This window comes from Euleptes europaea, chromosome 2 (assembly GCF_029931775.1).
Source record: "Euleptes europaea isolate rEulEur1 chromosome 2, rEulEur1.hap1, whole genome shotgun sequence".
NCBI classification, from domain to species: Eukaryota; Metazoa; Chordata; class Lepidosauria; order Squamata; family Sphaerodactylidae; genus Euleptes; species Euleptes europaea.
This window is the reverse complement of record NC_079313.1, coordinates 22114033-22133634: the sequence shown is the minus strand read 5'-3', so window position 1 is coordinate 22133634 and position 19602 is coordinate 22114033. Positions and strand designations below refer to the sequence as shown.

The 19602-nt window shown below is 45.0% G+C and overlaps 1 protein-coding gene across 1 annotated transcript in view; it reads left to right on the top strand.

The window, feature by feature from the left end:
• Window positions 1-19602, top strand: part of ABL2 (ABL proto-oncogene 2, non-receptor tyrosine kinase) — a 63399-nt gene that overhangs the window by 28569 nt on the left and 15228 nt on the right. The window contains exons 2-5 of the mRNA XM_056844401.1: window positions 6210-6380; window positions 15618-15913; window positions 16293-16565; window positions 18101-18185. Of these exons, the coding sequence (XP_056700379.1) occupies window positions 6210-6380; window positions 15618-15913; window positions 16293-16565; window positions 18101-18185 (825 nt within the window). The remainder of the gene's footprint in view (window positions 1-6209; window positions 6381-15617; window positions 15914-16292; window positions 16566-18100; window positions 18186-19602) is intronic.

Sequence of the window (19602 nt, the reverse complement as noted above, 5' to 3'; positions counted from 1 at the left end):
AAATGCAGACCATATAATCTTAGATGGGGAAACTGCTCTATCCCCAAATATTGGCAAGCAAAGAGATAGTCTTGATGTTGGTCTTTCTTGTTATCAGTTAGTGTGGCGTTCCTGTAAAAAAGGTTGAATATGGCAAAATATTTGGAAGAATCTTCACTTAGAGTTCTCTAAACACAGACGTGTATCTTTTCCAGATCCTTTGGACAGTAAAAGTAGAGTCTAAGCCTGTGCAGACACTGATACTAGTGTGTGTATTGAACATCTTCTGGAGTTTAAGGGGTTTTCAAGAGGAAAGCCATTTTATCTTTCAAAATCTAAATAAGAAGAAGAGTTGGTTTTTATACCCCACTTTTCTCTGTCTTTAAGGAGTCTCAAATCAGCTTACAATCACCTTCCCTTCCTCTCCCCAAAACAGACACCTTGTAAAGTAGGTGGGGCTGAGAGAGTTTGGAGAGAACTGTGATTAGTCCAAGGTCACCCATCAGGCTTCGTGTGTAGGAGTAGAGAAATAAACCTGGTTCTCCAGATTAGAGTCCACTGCTCCTAACCACTACACCACACTGGCTCTTATGCTTCAGCTACCTGTCTTGCAACTGGTTAGCATAGCTAATTGATTTGATGCACGATCAGACTGCACAGGCACTGGACTGTTCTTGGTGATTGTCCAATTCTGTTGTCATTTAAAACTTTACTCTGGAGCAGGCATGTTCATCAAGGAAAAACATCTGAGATTAGGAGTCCCACTTGAATACTTGTGTGGTGGACTAATAGTCGTCACTAACACACACACCAGTGCGTGTAATAGTATTGATCTAAGAACATAATTTGTGGGAAGCCTTCATTTTGTAAACCTTATTTGTAGTTACATTCAAGGTAGTTCTTAGTGAGTTCATACAAATACATGATGCCACTGTACATACTGAAAAATATGCAGGTCTTGTATGCATCGCTCAGATATACTGAAACGCTTCATTCAAGCAATTTTATTTCCTACCATGAATGAATAAGGTTTCATTGTTGTTCCATGTCAATTCCTAAGTTGTTTCAATTTGCAGTCCATTCCCGGCATCCTGACTTCTAGGAAAATCTCCACCTTTCCAAAGCTTCCTGTTGCTTAGTGTAGGAATGCTTTCCCTTGCCTGTATCCCCACCCTTTGCCAGCAGTTCTGCCTCTTGGCTCCAGCTCTTGTTCATAGTAATCAGATTTGCGTGACACACCATGCCTGAGGGAGTTGCTTTCTGACTTGTGCCAGGCATTTGCGTTGGTTTTCTTGTGGACACAACATGATTCTGGGAACCATTCTTCAGTCAAACAGTTTTGGTAAAGAGAATGATGTGCAGTTGTGCTCCTTCTGTGAAAAGGCCTCCTATCCTAGATTATCAGGTTTGACAGGTATGTTGAAAAGGGATATTACATATGATTCTGTTTTTCTGTGTACAGAGCATTTTTTCCTCTCCAGCAGAGCAGAGGACAACTCTCACATGAACCTGAATGAGCAGCCATATATATTGGGCTTGACTTTTTAAGAATGATATTTGGTTCTCTCTCTGGTTTATTTCTGCTTGATTTTGTGTTGGGTGTGAAGTAATCCGCAGTGTGGTAGGAGGATTAAGTGAATTAAGTGACTCAGACAGCAAGGAAGTTATGGGGGGATGCATGAGAAAGGGGAAAGGATGTGGTGGGGCAGTCTGTTCACAATCAGAACCTATGCAGCTTGGTTGGGCAGCAGATTTTTTTAAAAATGTTATTTTTATAGATATAAACAGAACAGAAAAAAGAAATTAAAAGCCATATCAAAACAACAATTATGTCAAAAGACAAAGGAAAAGAGTATACACATAATAAACTATGATATAATAAACAATAATAGCAGTTATGAACAGTAAATATTGATATAATAGCATTAATTATAATAATCAGCATAAATCATAAAGTGTCCTATAGAATACTTGAATTGTAATGAAATATAATTGAAAAAAACTTGCAGTGGTATACTTTTAAAAATTCCTTAAAATATTTCCCAAGTATTGAAAATTGGATTCATGTATTATCATCAATTCATAATATATTTAAATGGCTCCCCTTTTACACTTTTTCAAGGCATCAAGAGAATTATTAATAATTCATATACATCATTTCAACAACCTTCTCCCCTTCCCATTTTTTGGGAATAATATAAGTAATAGGATTTCCATTTATCTTTAAATTATTTAACTGGTCTTAGGGCAGCAGATGTTTTGAAGTGCTAAATTTTTCCTTTGTGTGTGAATGAAAAGCTGTAGTGTAGTAGGTAAGTTATTGAACCATATATTTAAAGATTGCACTTCTACATTTCCATAAGATTATAGGGATGTTCACATAAAGCTAAATGGTCTCTTACTAATGCTCTCACTATGTAAGGGCACAGTTAACTTACTATTTGAAATGCAGTTACTTCAGTAGCTGCTTGGTTTTAAGTATTCATTTTCTGAGTGTGGTTAAGGAAAGGGGTTTTGTAGTCCAGTTTCTTACATTCTCTGCTCTGTCTTTCATAGGTTTTTTTTTAAACTTTGTTTTAAAGTGCCAAGAGTTCCCATTGTGGCTTGTCCTTCCACTTACTGCTTTCAGTCCTTTTATCATTCTCTGCTAGATTCAGCTGTGAAAATTCTATCAAAGATGTACCATACATTTTATAGTAAGATTAGTACTACTGTTTACTGTGAACAAGATATATGGCAAAATCAATCTTCTGGCTATGTTCAGTATTAGGAAAAAGTTGAAGATGAGGATACAGAAGTGCATTTATCAGGATGGAGGTGATAATTCTTGATATAGAGTGCCCAGTAATAAAAAGTTTACTGTGACGTGTTAGATGTCTGTCAGGTATGACTTTGATTTAACTGTCCTTTTTCAAATGCAAAGGGGATGACTCAAATGACCCCTTGAGGTCCCCTTTAAACTTGGCGTGCTAATAAATTATGTAGTCTTAAATGCTTCAGCATTAATCTTTTATGTAATTGGATTGCAGAATTATCTGACAATTGCCCCCTTTTCCATTGGAGCAAAGTTAGTGAATATGTAAAAGTCAAATTAATTATGACTGGTTTCTCGGCTCTTGCAGTGTGGCTTGAAGCCCTGCACATCTGCCTGAAATTCTTGGTCCTGGTGTGGCATAGCACAGCACTACAAATGGCTTTGTGGGCAGTGCTGTGAAACGGGCAGCAGCAGGTGGGATGCTACTGCCGCTTTCTTTCTTTGGGACCAGACGTGTCTTTCACGTGTGTTGCTATGGCCAACTTGCATGTGGTCCGGCTATTGGTGTGTGGTAGTGCTTGAGTTTACTTTAGCGCTGCACTGAACTAGTCCTGGATTTGGGGCATTATGGAAGGGGGCCAGATAGCTCCTTGTCCTCCTGTTCCTTGCCCTTTCAACAGTCAGTGCTACTGCCTGTTCCCCCCCTTTCTGTCTTGCTGCTGCCACCTAAAGTGAGATGAGGAGCAGCAGCTGATTGCTAAGCGCAGACCCTTGAGGGCAGTCTTCAGCAAATGCTCTGTTCATCCACTGGACGAATTGGCTGGCCTTGGTTTTCGTGACTGTCATAATGTTATGCTGTTACTGAAGAGGGACTTGCATGACCGTTGAAGGTTATAATGATGACAGTGACCTATCCATATATCAAATGAGGGCATATCTATTTTAAATTATTAAGAGTCCTTATTAGGGAATAAATTCTAAGCCTATTCTGACAATACCTGCCTTAATTTGGATTTTGCTCCTCTTTTTAAAAAAGTTGTAGGCTGTAAAGCAAAGGCATAGCTGAACCTTGCTTTTTCCAGATTTCAGAAACTTTGGTTAGCACCAGCATATCTAGATCATAACAGCGTTGATGAGGTCTGACTCTATACATGTACCATATCTCAGTTCTAACAGCTGAGTTTCACCACAGATGCTGAACTCTTTAACCACAAAATTCAAATTCTGCATGTGGGATACATTTTGCAGTTTGCAGGCTCAATGCCATCTGAATAGTGTTTCTCCTTGCCCCTTTCTTCTTTGAATGTGTGTGGTGAACGATGTTTGGTACACAAGAACTATGTCTAATAGACTGGAGAGAATGGGGAGAAGAAAGAAGACACAGGCTGGAGCTATGATATATGGAAGGAAAGAGACAAGGGGTGAGGCTACTAGATGTGGCTAACCGCTGTGTTATGTTTGGTGGCCAACCACTTAGAGAAGTGTGCCAAGTCAAGTCCAGAATATGGGATAGTGCCACTGCAGTATGTGCTATAATACATATGCATCACTCCAGTGCTTTGGTGTGGGTTTATCACACTAGAGCGAGACAGCTGTACATGATGAGACAGGCAAGCAGTAGTCCAGGCCTGATTATGTCATAGCCAGGGATTTCTGTTCATGTAGAAGAGTGGTCCACTACTAGGGTTGCCAGCTCTGGATTGGGAAATTCCTGGAGATTTGGGAGTAGAGCCTCAGGAGGGTGGAGTTTGGGGAGGGGACCTAAGCGGGGCATAATGCCATAGACTCCCATCCTCCAAAGCTGCCATTTTCTCCATAGGAACTGATCTCTGTAGTCTGGAAAGATTTCACTTGGGATCCCATACCCTATTCTCAGAGCTCATGCAGAGGTCTAGGTCACTTATAAAGCACCTCTGCTGAAATCTGGGGGTGAATGAGATGTACAAACTCCTGAAGCATATGGTTGTCCATTCTTTCTTGGTGAACCTGATTAGCTCTTTCTCCACATGCACACTTTAACTTCCAAGATTTCATGTCATTGTTATGTTAACACAAGAGTTTCTGAGACATGGATCTATTTTCTCTATCTGTTTGGATTAAGTAATTTTTGTGTGCTGCGTGTACGTGCAAATACTTGATCTTACCTGGAGTCGTCATTGTCGTCAGGGCTGATGGCATTAATCTCTCATATAAGAAGCTTCAGACTGTAAATTTGAGAATGCCACTAAAGGAGGGAGGCACAGTTCTGATCAGTGGGGAGTGTTCATATATAAGCCCCACTGAAATGAACAAGAGCTGTGCAAGAACAGGTACTCCCAGTGCATTGTATGCTGTGTATCGTCTGTCTCCCACTCTGCTACCCAGCTAGTTAGTAGAGCTTTCAGTGAGATTGTTGTATGTTAATTAGCAGGGAGGGATGGTTCCATTTGAATGGGGCTTTTTGCACCAGGCACCCCAAAGTCCTGGCTTATCCCTGCTTTTGCCTTCGAGCTATAACAACAAATCTTGCTTTTGGCTTGGATGGCTCCTAGATCTTGCTGTCTAGGTCAGGGGTCGGCAAACTCATTAGTCAAAAGAGCCAAATATCAACAGTACAATGATTGAGATTTATTTTGAGAGCCAAATTTCTTAAACTTAAACTATATAGGTAGGTACACTGTTTATTAACTTAAACTTTAATTAAAGTTTTAAGTCTTAAACTATAGGTACACTGAATAAAACTTGATATCATACTTAATAGTGATCTTATTTATTGATAAAAATTAAATTGTAAGTCTCTGCCATTTCCCCCTCCCCGTCCGGAGTCCTCGTCTGGAGGCCTGGTCTACCGCCATAAAAGCCTATTGGTAGACCTGGCCTCCGGCTGAGTCCCATTGGGAGGCCAGTTCTACCCATTGGCTTTCTTGGCAGTAGACCTGGCCTCCGGAGGCCCATAGAAGCCAATTGGTAGACCTGGCCTCTGAAGGGGGACTTTTTCCCCTCCTCGGAGTCCAGGTCTACCGCCAAGAAAGCCGGTGGTTGACATGGCCTCCCAATGGGACTCAGCCGGAGGCCAGGTCTACCAAAGGAAGCCTGCCCCGCCTAACAGCTGATAGGCGGGCAGGGAGGCCAGGAACTGCCGAGCCGCCCGCCCAGCAATCGCACGGCTAGAGGGGAGGGCAAGCTTTAGCCTCCCAACCATTGAGGGCAAGGGAAAGGGGGACCGGCTATTCTCCACGGCAGGGGGTGGGGAGAGACAGCGTGCCCGCTCTCTCTCTCAGGCGCGACGGCTCCGCAGCCCGGCTGCAGGCGCAAGCAGGCACAAGAGCAGGGGCTCCGTTCGGAGAGCCGCACTCAACGGGCCAAAGAGCCGCATGCGGCTCTGGAGCCGCAGTTTTGAGACCGCTGGTCTAGGTCTTGATTCACAGTGGTGGCAGCATATCCTGGATTTGAATGAATATGGAAGCTGAACATTGTTGTTTTTTTCCTCCCCCAGAGGCTCTGCACCGCCCCTATGGTTGTGACACTGAACCCCAGGCACTGAATGAAGCCATCAGGTGGAGCTCCAAGGAGAACCTGCTTGGAGCCACTGAGAGCGACCCCAATCTTTTTGTTGCACTTTACGATTTTGTAGCAAGTGGTGACAATACGCTCAGCATCACCAAAGGTAAGCCTGACAGTTTCCTTTCTGGGAGAGGGTGTGTAGAAGGGGAGAGAACATGGGTTTGTGAAGGCCAGCATGGCTGATTTGGAGTTTGAGGAAGGGAGAGGCTGCAGCAGTAGCTGTTATGGCCATGCAGGAAGGAGATGAAGAAGGTGAAGATGGTGTGTGGCAAAAGAAAGCAGATGACACACACAGACACACACCAGGAATACTGCAAGTCTTGTGGGTAGTGATCATAGGAAGACTTTTGCAGATCTATTTTGAATTGGCTTCGTTACTGCTTGGGTTCAGATTCTTTGAGGCTTGGGGTTCATTTGTTTTATTTCAGCTTCTTTACACTCGGGTGAAACCCAGTCAGTTGTGTTCAGGTTTAATGATGCTTCAGATTATTGTGTACTCCTGCAGAAAGTTCACTGTTTTGTGAAATAAAACTTACTTATTGACCAAAATAGCATTAAATAGCTACTTATACAGGTGACCTGGTTACTGTGGTGTCCATAAGATGCCATTGCTGTTATCCGTTCACTCCGTCATGGTGAAACAAAGCCCTAATGTTGAATGCCTTTGTTATTGTGGAGAGGCATTTGCTATAAATCCAACCCCACCCCCTGAGACTTTATGGTGCCAATTTATGGTGCCAATTGGATTCCAAAACTCTTCTAGAACCACAGTATCTCCATACAGATCAGCTTGGCCACTGAGATCTCTGAATGACTGACAAATTTAAAAACAGTAAATCTAAAAATTCAAACTAAAATTTGAAACAAAAGAAAACCTAAAAGCTAATAAGAGCAGGAACAATCAGTTGTTTTTTTTTAAAGTTACCTCCGCTTCCAAATACTAGTGTTGTGTATTAAAATCACTTATAGCCTGCCCTTTCCTTACATCACCAGAGATCGTTCATGTATATTTGCTTTTTGGTCCATTTCTATAGCAGCAGTGCAGAACACCTTCCTTTGCCCAGTCTTTCTGACCTCCTTTTGAATGCTGAAGACTGTACTTTTTACTGGGGGCTGTATTGGTTATACTGCAGTAGTGTTTTTTAATATCTCTTTAATAATTCTAGCTTTAATTGATGGTTTTCATGTTGTACTTATGATGATGATGATGATGGGAGAACTAGGGATTGCTTGCAAGCTTGGTGATAAGTAACCCTTTTAAAAAGCAGTGTTTCATTTTCAGTCTTCGGTGCAGCCCCACATGTGGGACTGCGCCTGCACGCAGGCCTGCCGCTGGAAACCTTTATTAGCCTCAGACCTCTAATTGGGGATGCCCCTCCCCTTGACAGGTGGGCTGGCTTCGCACCGGAACCACCGCATGCTCCTGGGCGGCATCCCCTCCCTCCTCAATTCCTTCTTTGCCGCCGCCGAGAACGGAGCTTTTTTCCTGACCTCAGAATTTTCTTCTTCGGAGCTACTTTCGATTTGTGAGTCTTTACTACGGGCTGCCGCCCAGGGCTTCCTGTCCAGCCCTCGTCTGATCCTTCTACTTCGACCTATATTCGGAGAGACAACAATTCCTCCAGTCCTCGGTCCCCTAGGCTGTGTGCTGAGGGCCGGTATGGCTCCTAAAATGCTCTTCAAGCTATGTCCTAAGTGCACCACAAAGATCCCGCACCCGGACCAGCACGAGCTGTGCTTACTTTGCTTGGGCGAGGGACACAACATGTCGGCTTGTAACATCTGCCAAAAATTTTCCACCCAGGCTCGTAACGCCCGTGCCGATCCACTGAATGCAGAGCTGTGGAAAAAGGCCCTGATGGCCCCCTCCCCATCAGCCGGTTCCAGAACGCAACGAGACGCGCTATCCGTTCTCTCGGCTCCCATCTCGCCGACCCCCGGATCCGGCTCGGATCCGAGACCTTCGGATCCGTCCCCTCAGTCAGATCCGACGCACGTCTCAAAGAAGCACAAACACAAGTCGAAGCACAGGGACAAGCCCAGCACTTCCAACCGCCCGAGCTCCAGACCGGCTATGGCCACTCCGGCGACCTCGGATCCGACGATCATCGAGCCAGTACCGATCTCAGTACTGAGGACCCCGTCCTTCCACTCAGGCTCCCCACTCCAGTGTTTCTCTGATGCAGAGCTGGACCCGTTGGAGGACCCTCTCCTACTCTCGGTAGACAGCTCAGAAGGCATCTCTGAACCCTCTCCAGATGAGTTGGTGGGGGATACAGAAGCAGTCTCACCCTCAGAGGACCTTAGATTAAGGACGGAACAAATGATACGGATGGCAGAGGCTTTGGATATCAACATCTCTGCATCCTACAACAAGGATAAAATACTCAGCCGCCTGTACCCTGATTCACCAGGCATTGCTGCTTTTCCCATCTTAGAGGGCCTATCTGATGTCACCAAATCCGTTTGGAAGAAGCCAGCTTCTGCCCCCCATCGACCAAGAAAATAGAAAACCTCTATAGGGTCAAGCCTGACTTCGCAGAGTTCCTGATGGTCCACCCTCCCCCATCCTCCATAGTTACGGGGGAAATGCAGACCCGGCAGGGACAGGGACAGCACTCCACCCCTCAGACCAAGAAAGCAGGAGAATGGACCACCTGGGCAGAAAGGCTTACACCTCTTCAGTGCTCAGCTTCCGTATCGCAAATTACCAGACGATCATGGGGGGCTACCAACTTTTCCTTTGGGAAAAAGCCACCCTCACCTGGACCTCCTACCTGAGGAGTCCAGGGCTGCCTTAAAGCTCATCCAAACTGAAGCAACTCACTTGTCCAAGCAAGAGATCAGCGTGGGCAAGCACGCTGCCGAGATAGCAGCCAGATCCATGGCCACAGCAATCACCTTGAGACGCCATTCCTAGCTATGCACTACCGCTCTTCCTTTAGACACAAGATCCCAGATTGAAGATCTGCCATTTGAGGGTGACACCTTGTTTGCATCAGGCACAACCGAGTTCTTGACTAACATAAAGAAAGATTGTCAGACAGCGAGATCTCTTGGCATCACTCCCTCTTTTCACACTCAAAGAGAGAGATTCCAGCCCTGTCACCAGAGCTTCGGATCACCCTTCCACAAGAGCGAGTGGTACCAAAGATTTCAGCCGTATCCTCCACAGGGAAAGTTTCATCAACAACCCAATCAGTCGGGGCAATGCAAGCATAATTTTAAGTAGAGGCCCACTACTAGCCGTCAGCACAAGGATCAACGGCAATCCAACCAGAGATTCTGACTAACAGAGCAGGAAACTCAAGGGGATTTTCCTTTCCTGGAGAGACTGGCCAGATTCGCTGACGATTGGCGTTCCATTTGTTCGGAGTCTGGGTCCTCAGTTATTTTGGAGGGCTACCACCTAGAGTTTAAGGCCCAGCCCATTTGTTCTCCCGCTAGTTCAGTGCGGGATAATCCCTTTCCAGAGTTTGCTCCCCAGTTGCAAGAGCTCTTGCTGAAAGGCGCTGTTCAAAGAGCTTCCCCATCTTGTTTTGGTTTCTTCTCCAGAATTTTTATGGTGGAGAAAAAGGATGGAGGCTCCAGACCCATCATTGACCTCAAAGTCCTCAATAAATGTTTATGGATTTCAAAGTTCCATGTGGTCTCACTGCCTTCTGTAATGGAGCTTATTACCCCCAATACATGGTTCGCCGTTTTAGACCTCAAAGACGAATACTTTCATGTCTCTATACACTCCGATCACAGAAAGTACCTCATGTTTCGCTACGAGAAGGCAGTCTTTCACCACACTGTGCTCCCATTCGGTCTCGCTACAGCCCCGCGAGTCTTCACAAAATGTATGGCAGTGGTCATATCATTCTTTAGGAGCAAGGGATGTAGTATCTTCCCGTATTTAGACGACTGGCTTGTTACAGCCGACAGTCCTACTGCCTTGTCATCCCACATCGAGCTGGTTCTGTCCACTTGTGATAGACTGGGTCTCATGGTTAACCTAAAAAAGTCCAAGCTGACTCCTTCCCCACAGGCTCAGTTCATAGGAGCAGTGTTAGACTCGAGTAAAGGGAAAGCATTCCTACCCCAAGGAAGGGTTGTAGCAATCAGACGCATGGTTCAACACTTTACCAGGTGTAGACATCAGCCAGTTATCTCCATCCAGCGATTATTAGGCCTCATGGCTTCCGTGACAGCTGTTACCCCCTTTGCGGGACTGCAGATGAGAGGGCTCCAGAACTGATTTATCAGGTCCTTTTATTTATCCAGACACTCCCAGTTACACAGCCTCTCCATCCCTAGGAGAATCCTAAGATCTTTACAGTGGTGGCTTTCAGAGTCTAATCTCCTAATGGGGATGCCCTTCGGCCACTGGAGCCCTGAGTTCACCCTAACCACGGACGCCTCCCTGGAGGGTTGGGGTGGCCATTGCGGTGACCTGTCTGTACAAGGGAGATGGGACCTGTCTGTACAAGGGAGTCATCCCTGCATATTAACCTGTTAGAACTATGGGCTGTACATTATGCACTTACTTCCTTTACAGATATCCTGCGGGGGTCCAGCACTCTCCTCCAATCCGACAACACCTCCACGGTGTATTACATCAACAAACAAGGAGGCACTGGCTCCGTACCATTGTGCTCGGAGGCACAGAGAGTCTGGCAGGTGGCTCTCTTGAACGATATCCACTTAAGAGCCATACACATAGCAGGGGCACACAACACCTGGGCAGACTCCCTCAGCAAAAGATTCCTCACGAATCACGAGTGGGAACTCCAGGAGATCTTCCTGCAGCCAATTTTTCGGGACTGGGGAGTTCCGCAAGTCGACCTGTTCGCCACCAGAGAGAACAGGAAGACGGAGAGATTTTGTTCCCTGGCAGGCAGCGATCCGGGATCCTTAGGGGATGCCTTTCAGATTATCTGGTCGGGCACCCTCTTTTACACCTTCCCCCCTTTCCCTCTCTTAGCGAGGGTCCTAGGGAAGATCAGAGCAGACAACACCTCATACATATTGATAGCTCCCCTGTGGCCCAGGCAGATCTGGTTCACGGAGCTGGTAAACTTAGCGGGAGGGAATTACAGAACCTTCCCAAACCACCCAGGGTTACTCAGGTGGGGCAGCCTCAATCACCACGATGTGGACAGGCTACATCTAGCTGCTTGGAGAATAGAGCCCAGCTGGACAGCCTTTCCTCCCCAGTAAAGGAGGTGATACTCCTAGCCAGAAAACCTTCCACACACTATTCCTATGACAGGAAGTGGGAGAGATTTGATAGATGGTCCAGGTCTCGGGGGCTTTCTCCTTTTCTATGTCCGCTCCCTCGTATTTTGGACTACTTGCTGGAATTGACCAAGACAGGCCTCACAGTGTCATCTGTGCGGGTACATCTAGCTGCAATCTCGGCTTTTCATGATAAAATGGAGGGGTACGCTGCTTTCTCACATTCCCTATCCAAGTGTTTCCTAAAGGGGCTCAATAATTTGTTTTCCCCAACGCCCAGCCTGGTCCCTCAGTGGTCCTTTCCCTTGGTACTGGCCAAACTCATGCTGCCTCCTTTTGAGCCTTTGGCCCATGTGCATTTATCCTTGCTTCCGATTAAAGTGGCATTCTTAATTGCTGTCACTTCTACCAGAAGGGTTGGGGAGCTGGCTGCCCTTAGTGTTGATAGCCCTTTCCTCAAGGTGTACAACGAGAGGGTAGTCCTACATCCCAGTCTCAAGTTTAAGCCCAAGGTGATCTCCACCTTTCACATGACCCAAGATCTGGTACTTCCAGTTTTTTCCCCGAATCCAACTTCTCCAGCAGAGAAGACCCTGCATACCCTGACCTCAGGAGGGCCATTCTGTATTATATTGACAGAACAAAACACTTTAGAAAATCAAAATCCCTTTTTATTTGTTACCAAGGTCCCAAAAAGAGAAAACCAGCTTCCCCCCAGTCCATAGCTAGGTGGATTGTGTCAGCAGTATGGCTCGCTTACAAGGCAGCGAGCTAGACATGTCCTTTGGACGTTCGAGCCCACTCTACCAGAGCCCAGGGCTCTTCCGCTGCTCTTCACAGACAGGTTCCCATCCATGACATCTGTAAGGCAGCGACGTGGTCAAGCGAGGACATGTTCATCAGAAACTACGCCTTGGACCTACAGGCAAGAAAAGATGCTGAAGTGGGAAAGGCGGTTCTTCAGACGTTGTTCTCCTTGATCGACACCCACCTCCTGATGGGGTAAGCTTGTTAAAATCCCACATGTGGGGCTGCACCGAAGACTGAAAATGAAAACCGAGTTGCACTTACCTGTAACTGCTGTTCATTGAGGTCTTTGGTGCAGACACACATCCCTCCCTCCGACCCCGCTGTCGACCTAAAAAACAAAACAAAAAAACAAAAGAGAGATGAGAGCCTAAAGGTACAGAGAGCCAGATTCAGGCCAATTTGGAGCTATAAGGCTGTTGGTTCGGTGACAGGGTCGCCATGTGGTGCCTAGGGCCAATTATCCACTGCTTACATAGGTCGGCGGCGGGCAAGGAACTGAGGAGGGAGGGGATGCCCCGCCCAGGAACACTCGGTGGTTTTGGCGCGAAGCCGGCCCGCCTGTCAAGGGGAGGGGCATCCCCAATTAGAGGTCTGAGACTAATAAAAGTTTCCGGCGGCAGGCCTGCACGCAGGCCCACATGTGTGTCTGCACCGAAGACCTCAATAAACAGCAGTTAGAGGTAAGTGCAACTCTGTTTTACTCCGTCCTGCATGATGCAAGCCAGCAGGGGTTCTCATAACGAAATTCAGTCTGGCGACACTGGCTTGTGGGCCTAAGTGCTCCAGAATCCATTGTATACACGTTGCTGCTTCAGCTTGCAGCAATGACCAGGTATACTTTTTACAAAGAGGAAGCTCTTGCTTTTTCGTTGGAGCTTTGGATCCCACAGACATAGCTTGACAATCTTGGTGGTAGACTGCTGTGATGTGCCATCCATTAGACTACCCTTGGTAACTACTGGGCAACTTCCATTGGTGTGCAGCAGAATAGCTAACAAGGAGAAGACCAACCATCATAAGCTGTAGATTCTGTGAGAAGTGCCTGCAATCTTAGAGACTGCTTCCCATCTACTATCCTATCATGACTTCTCATATCAGCCATGATCAGTTCTTTAAGCATCTCTTGTGTGTGACACATTAAAACTCCAAAGGCACACTGAGAGGTTATCTTCATTATGGCTCCCCAGCTCAGAAAACCTCTTCATCTCTTGAGTTTCACCAAAGCATGAGCCTCAGCATGTTCTCAAGACTTACTTGTTTTGATTCTAATAAGTTGCACAGAACAAGAAAAGATGCTATGATATCAGTGTTTTCCCCAGCATATTTTAAAGCTGAACTATGGCCATGTGGAGCTTTGATATAGATCAAGGCCATGTGGGGAGGAAATAGAGCCCTTTTGGGGAAAATGCTAATAAGAACAGGGATGAGGCCAGTTTTAGTCATCAGAACTAAGCAGGAGGAGAAGAGTTAAACCTCCTCTCCCCTTCCTGCGTGGTCGTGATGCAAATCAAGTTGTTACCCAAAGACTGAGGCTGACCCATATAGGCGTCCCCACAAGTGCACACCCCGATAGTCTTAAGGATCGTTTTAGGCCTGTGTGTACACTGGCTTTCCCTGACATGCCCCTTCCCCCCAAAAAAAAGTTGGAAAGAAATACACCTCTAATAAGCAGTAGCAAACCTTATTGACTAACAAGTGAACAGATCAAAGAAGGAAAGTAAAGTTATCAATTCTTCAGTGGTAGTTCATATATGCCATAATGATAATCTCAATCCTAGTGTGATTATTCCCTTATTTTACAGCAGCGTTTCACCCTCCTCTGTATTCCCTTTTTCTGCGACCCAACAGAGGGAAGGGTGTGTGTGTTAGGTCCTGGCAGAGGCCATGAGACAGGAACATCTGAAGTGAGAGAGAGAGAGACAGACACATAGGGCACAGATGATGAGGACTAGAAACCTCCTGGGACTGAACCCAAGTGGCTATATTATGGTTGGAGGTAAGGGAAAGCTGCTGGGTTGCAAAAGTTTCTGGAGAGAAGGGGGCGATGCGGAGCTCTAGTGGTCAGACAGAAGGAGAGAAAGACAGAGCAGGAGTATGCTGTGGGATAGTGCTTGTGGAGGACTGGTAGGTAGTTTTAGAGCTGGATGCAGTGGGAGAGGAGAGCGCAACAGTATACAAGAGTGTGTGAGAAATTAAATTGTGCTTCACTTGATTCTGTTGTCCTGGTATTGGAGTGGCAGTAGAGGTCAGCTTGGAAGAGAAACTGAACTTTTTTTGTGGCTAAAATTCCAGCCCTGGGGCTCCCTTGGCTTTTGGGGAGTCTTATTTGCTAGTTTCAGGCTTCACGAAACTTGCTTCTTTTGCTGATATTTCTTTGGGGCATTGCTTACTGTGACCTGAGATTGTGCCAATATTCTGTTTAACTCAAAAACAATAATTGAATATTTGCTTAAAGAGGTGTTGGAGCTCAAGTTCTGTAGGTGGTTTTTGTCCTTATAATTAACTCTGGAAGGAGACTAAATTGTTCTTTTGAAGAAGAAGAGGAGTTGGTTTTTATATGCCGACTTTCTCTACCACTTAAGGGAGACTCAGACCGGCTTACAATCACCTTCCCTTCCCCACCTCACAACAGACACTCTGTGAGTGAGGCTGAGAGTGTGTGACTTGCCCAAGGTCACCCAGCTGGCTTTGTGTGTAGGAGCAGGGAAACAAATCCTGTTCACCAGATTCGCCTCCGCCGCTCATGTGGAGGAGTGGGGAATCAAACCTGGTTCTCCAGATCAGACTCCACTGCTCCAAACCACTGCTGTTAACCACTACACCACTCTGTTAGACATTGTCTTAATTTCTTTTAGTCTTCTACAATATTTATCCTTTGTCACAAACCCGGAGTATATTTTTGTGGCTGGAATCTGAACTGATCTCAGCTAATCAAAGTGCTTGCTTTTAAGATGAACTTTTCTGTACTCGGAGAGTGAAGGGGTGCTTTTAGATGCCCCTTTTCTATGTTCTGGGGCAGCCTTACACCCAAGATAATTATAGAGGTGCTGGCATAAGAAGGTGGACCTACACAGTTGTAGTTCTTGTTTTAAAAATAATGTTGGGAGGTCAACAGTCTGCTGTATCTAGTTTGAAAATAACAGAATATGCTGTTAAAAAATATTTTGTGCCCTACTGGTGTTTTTGTTGTCATCTGACCATGTAATTTTTCTTTATCTCTGAATAAGAACAGTTAAAAATAATCCCAAAACCTCATTTTGCGGTGTTGATTCTCTTCCCCTAACCCCTACCCACCACCTCTTTACAGGTGAGAAGTTACGAGTATTGGGTTACAACCAGAACGGTGAATGGAGTGAGGTACGCTCAAAGAACGGGCAGGGATGGGTACCTAGTAACTACATCACCCCAGTGAACAGTCTGGAGAAGCATTCCTGGTATCACGGACCAGTGTCACGCAGTGCAGCTGAGTATCTGCTGAGCAGCCTCATTAATGGCAGCTTCCTAGTTCGGGAAAGTGAGAGCAGCCCAGGACAACTGTCCATCTCTCTCAGGTACGAGGGACGCGTTTACCACTACAGGATCAATACCACCACGGACAGCAAGGTAAATAACTTGGGGAGCACCCATTTTTTTTAGTGTGAAAACATTCTTGTTTTTATTTCTTGTCTTTTAAAGCAGCACTTGCAGTGAAAGGAATATTGAAAATGCCGTTGTGTTAAGCAGATGTTTTCTTCAAGTTCTGCTCAGTAACTCTGATCTCCCTTGAAATAACTAAGTGATGAGCTTCCTTCCAAGAGGAGATCTTCTGGTTCTGAGTCAGTAATCAGCAACTCTCACGCCAGGCTAACTCCAAGCAAACACTGAGTTTACAGGCCTCTCTTGTCTCTTCCCCTTATGCTGGGCAATAGTGCCGAGGCTAAATACTCTGAAAGAGGATATTTCATAAATGATTTTTACAGGCTCTTGGTTACCCTCTTAACAGGTGTATGTTACAGCTGAAAGCCGCTTCAACACGTTGGCAGAGTTAGTTCACCATCACTCAACGGTAGCTGATGGCCTGGTGACCACCTTGCACTACCCAGCTCCAAAGTGCAATAAGCCCACAGTCTATGGAGTGTCCCCCATCCATGACAAATGGGAAATGGAACGAACAGACATCACCATGAAGCACAAGCTTGGGGGAGGGCAGTACGGTGAAGTGTATGTTGGGGTATGGAAGAAATACAACCTCACAGTTGCTGTAAAAACACTCAAGGTATGTTACGAGTCTTTTGCTCATCAGATAATGGTACCCAGTGTGTAACTAGAAACCCTCAGAATGCCGGTAGTTCTGGAATGCATGCTCACTGCCATGACCAAAACCAGTTGGTGTTTACAGGTGGTAGCTTGTAGAGGGCTTATTGCCAAATCAGAGTGCGTGGTTTCCATGCAGCATGGAACTGTGGCATCTCTAATCTCTTAGAGAAGTGGCAGATAACCCACAGGCAGCATCAAACTGGTGACATTAGAGGAATAAAATGCATAAATTAATTTTTGGAACTTTAATGCTTACAACCTATTAAAGCGTTGTTTCCAATGTGTCTGTAATAAATTGGAAAACGTCAGATGCTGCCTGAATTTAATGTGGCCAGTAGTGCGTCGGTTTTCGCTTGGAAATGTCCCTGGCACATGATATGTGAAGCAGTGTCTCTCTGCTGCTGAGAAACATCCGTGCCCATTTCTTCCTTTGTTACGAATATGAATACGAAAGCCTTTATTGGCATTCAAAGGAAACCGTAGAGTGAAGTTTACAGTAAGATCATGATATAAGGGCATGCGGATATCATACGATAAAATTTACTATAAAATCATTTTTATAAAAACATGCAAATCCCACTGAATTGGTTACTTGGTTACTCAATCCTGACTTAACCGTTATGTGGTGCAGAGTAACAATCGTGTTCTCTTAATTACGAGCTGAAAAAACCTTGCCACCGAGTCAATAATAATTGGATCCTGTGTGGTCATGAGGTGGGACACATTAGATTTGGCAGGTAACCATTCCCTATCAGCAAGTAACAGGTATATGAGATTAGAACGGCCCCTATCGTAGAGCGAACACTTAAGGAGGATATGTGAAACTGTTTCTATGTCACCCTCCCCACATGGGCAGACCCTATCCAGATATGGAATTTAATTAAAACTTCCATATAGTAATGCAGATGGTAATACATTTAATCTTTGCTGTTGGGGTACAGTTAGGCACGTGAAATATTGTGCCACAGATTGTTTATATGGCCAAGGCTCCCAGCACAGGGGCTAACATCTACTACTAGCCAATCTTCTAAGCTCCTGCAGTTCAATGTCTATAAATCTATGCTTGATCATCTCAAATGCTGCTTTTTCTATAAGGCAGTTCAAGGAATCCAAGGGGATTCCAATTGATTTATTTTTATTTTCAATAAAACTTATCCATCTGTTGTAGCTTCCATGTCTGCAGCTCACACGGTTCCTGAGAACCTCTGTGTTCTGAGGAGGAAAGGGCAGCATTCTTCTTTGTGGGTTGCTCAGAGGCATCTGATTGGTCACTACTGTAAACAAATTCTGGGCTAAGCAGACATTGGTCAAATCTAGCAGGGCAATTCCTATATCCTTACCAAATATACAAGAAAACCATGATCACAGTTGGGGTGGGATCTAGGACCTGATATTTTCGGTGCATGTAAATACTTTATAATGATTACTTCTCTCTAGTTTCCTTCCCCCCTTTTTTTAATGGTCTCTGTTAAAAGTATCCTTTCCCACATTCAGGAAGATACTATGGAGGTGGAAGAGTTCTTGAAAGAAGCTTCTGTTATGAAGGAAATCAAGCATCCCAATCTGGTGCAGTTGTTAGGTGAGTGCAATAACCTGACCACAACGCCTTTGTTACTTATAATTTCAGAGTCGTTATTTGGATCATCTCATGGCCAGCCCACTCCAAAAACCGTTTGGGCATAACGTCCAAACTTCACTTCCGTTGGGCCATACTAGGCAAATCTCTGTATGGTAGGGCCTACTCACAGTGAGAGTGGGATTGTGCTTGCTTGCCCTGCCCAATGGGCCTTTCTGTCCTTCCTCTAAGTCCGCCACATGTTGGACATAACATTAGCACTGGGTTTGTGTACCTAATGTGCAGCTTGTGTAGGCCCAGATTGGTTAGTTGTTGCCCAGATTTTATGCAAACTAATAAGTTTGCAGTTTGAGTTTATGCACATTTTGTTATGCACATTTTATTTTATGTGCATGGGCCTTATGTAAGCATAACACAACAGGTTGGTGTCCAGAGGCAAGACAGGTAGCTGTAGTCCCTCCCTCCCTTGCCACATAACTTGTATATTCACTTAGATGTTGCCTAAACTGATCCATAGTCTGTTCTGACAAACAGAACAGAAGGCCCCTCAGCACATTTGATTCAAATAGTGTTAAAGGCAGGGAATCTCAGCCTCTGCCTCTTACAATGCATTCCTAAGGAGAGTTACTCCAGTCTAAGCCCAATTAAATGAATGGGCTTAGACTGGAGTAACTCTCTTTAGGAATGCACTGTTACTCTGCATAATCTAAATATTATTGCTTTGCATGCTTTTTATTATAGATTTTTAGGATTCAAGGTTTGTTTCAGAAAAGTGGATTGTGGGCAGAAGAGGTAGATGTCCAACATACCCCAAACCTTAAGAGATCTTCTGGACCAGAGCACCTGGTAGATATTGTAGCTGGACTTTTCTGTTCAGCCATGAGGACTAGTAATAGTTTAGTTTCTACATGGTGGGATTGTCCACCCTGTGGGAAAAATTGCCACATGTCACAACACAGCTATGGTGAGGCAGTCTTCTAGATTTCCCTGATTTGGCCTCTGGGAGTATGTAATACGCAACCAGCTTTTTACAGACATTGGGAGACTTTATTTAAGATGTTGGGAAACCTTTGTTATTTTTTTTCTGTTTGAAAGTGCTACTTTGCAGTCTTCCCTCAGGCACTGTGGTAAATTTGATCCCCATCACTTTCCCCCCAAAATCAAACTAGATCTTGGTTATAAAAATATAGTTACACTTTGGAATCCTTATTCTGTCTGCATAATTTGAGAGAATTTGACGAATCCTTGTTGCGCTCTGTTTTGGACATGTGGTGTTTTCTCAAATTACATCCATGGATAGCTTATTGAATCAACCAATGCAGTTTGGTCAAACTGGTTCTGTCAACAATTTTACTTTTTTCCTGGCACTATGAAAGAAGGTCAATGATGCACAAAAGCAAAGGTACAGCTGCTTATAAGA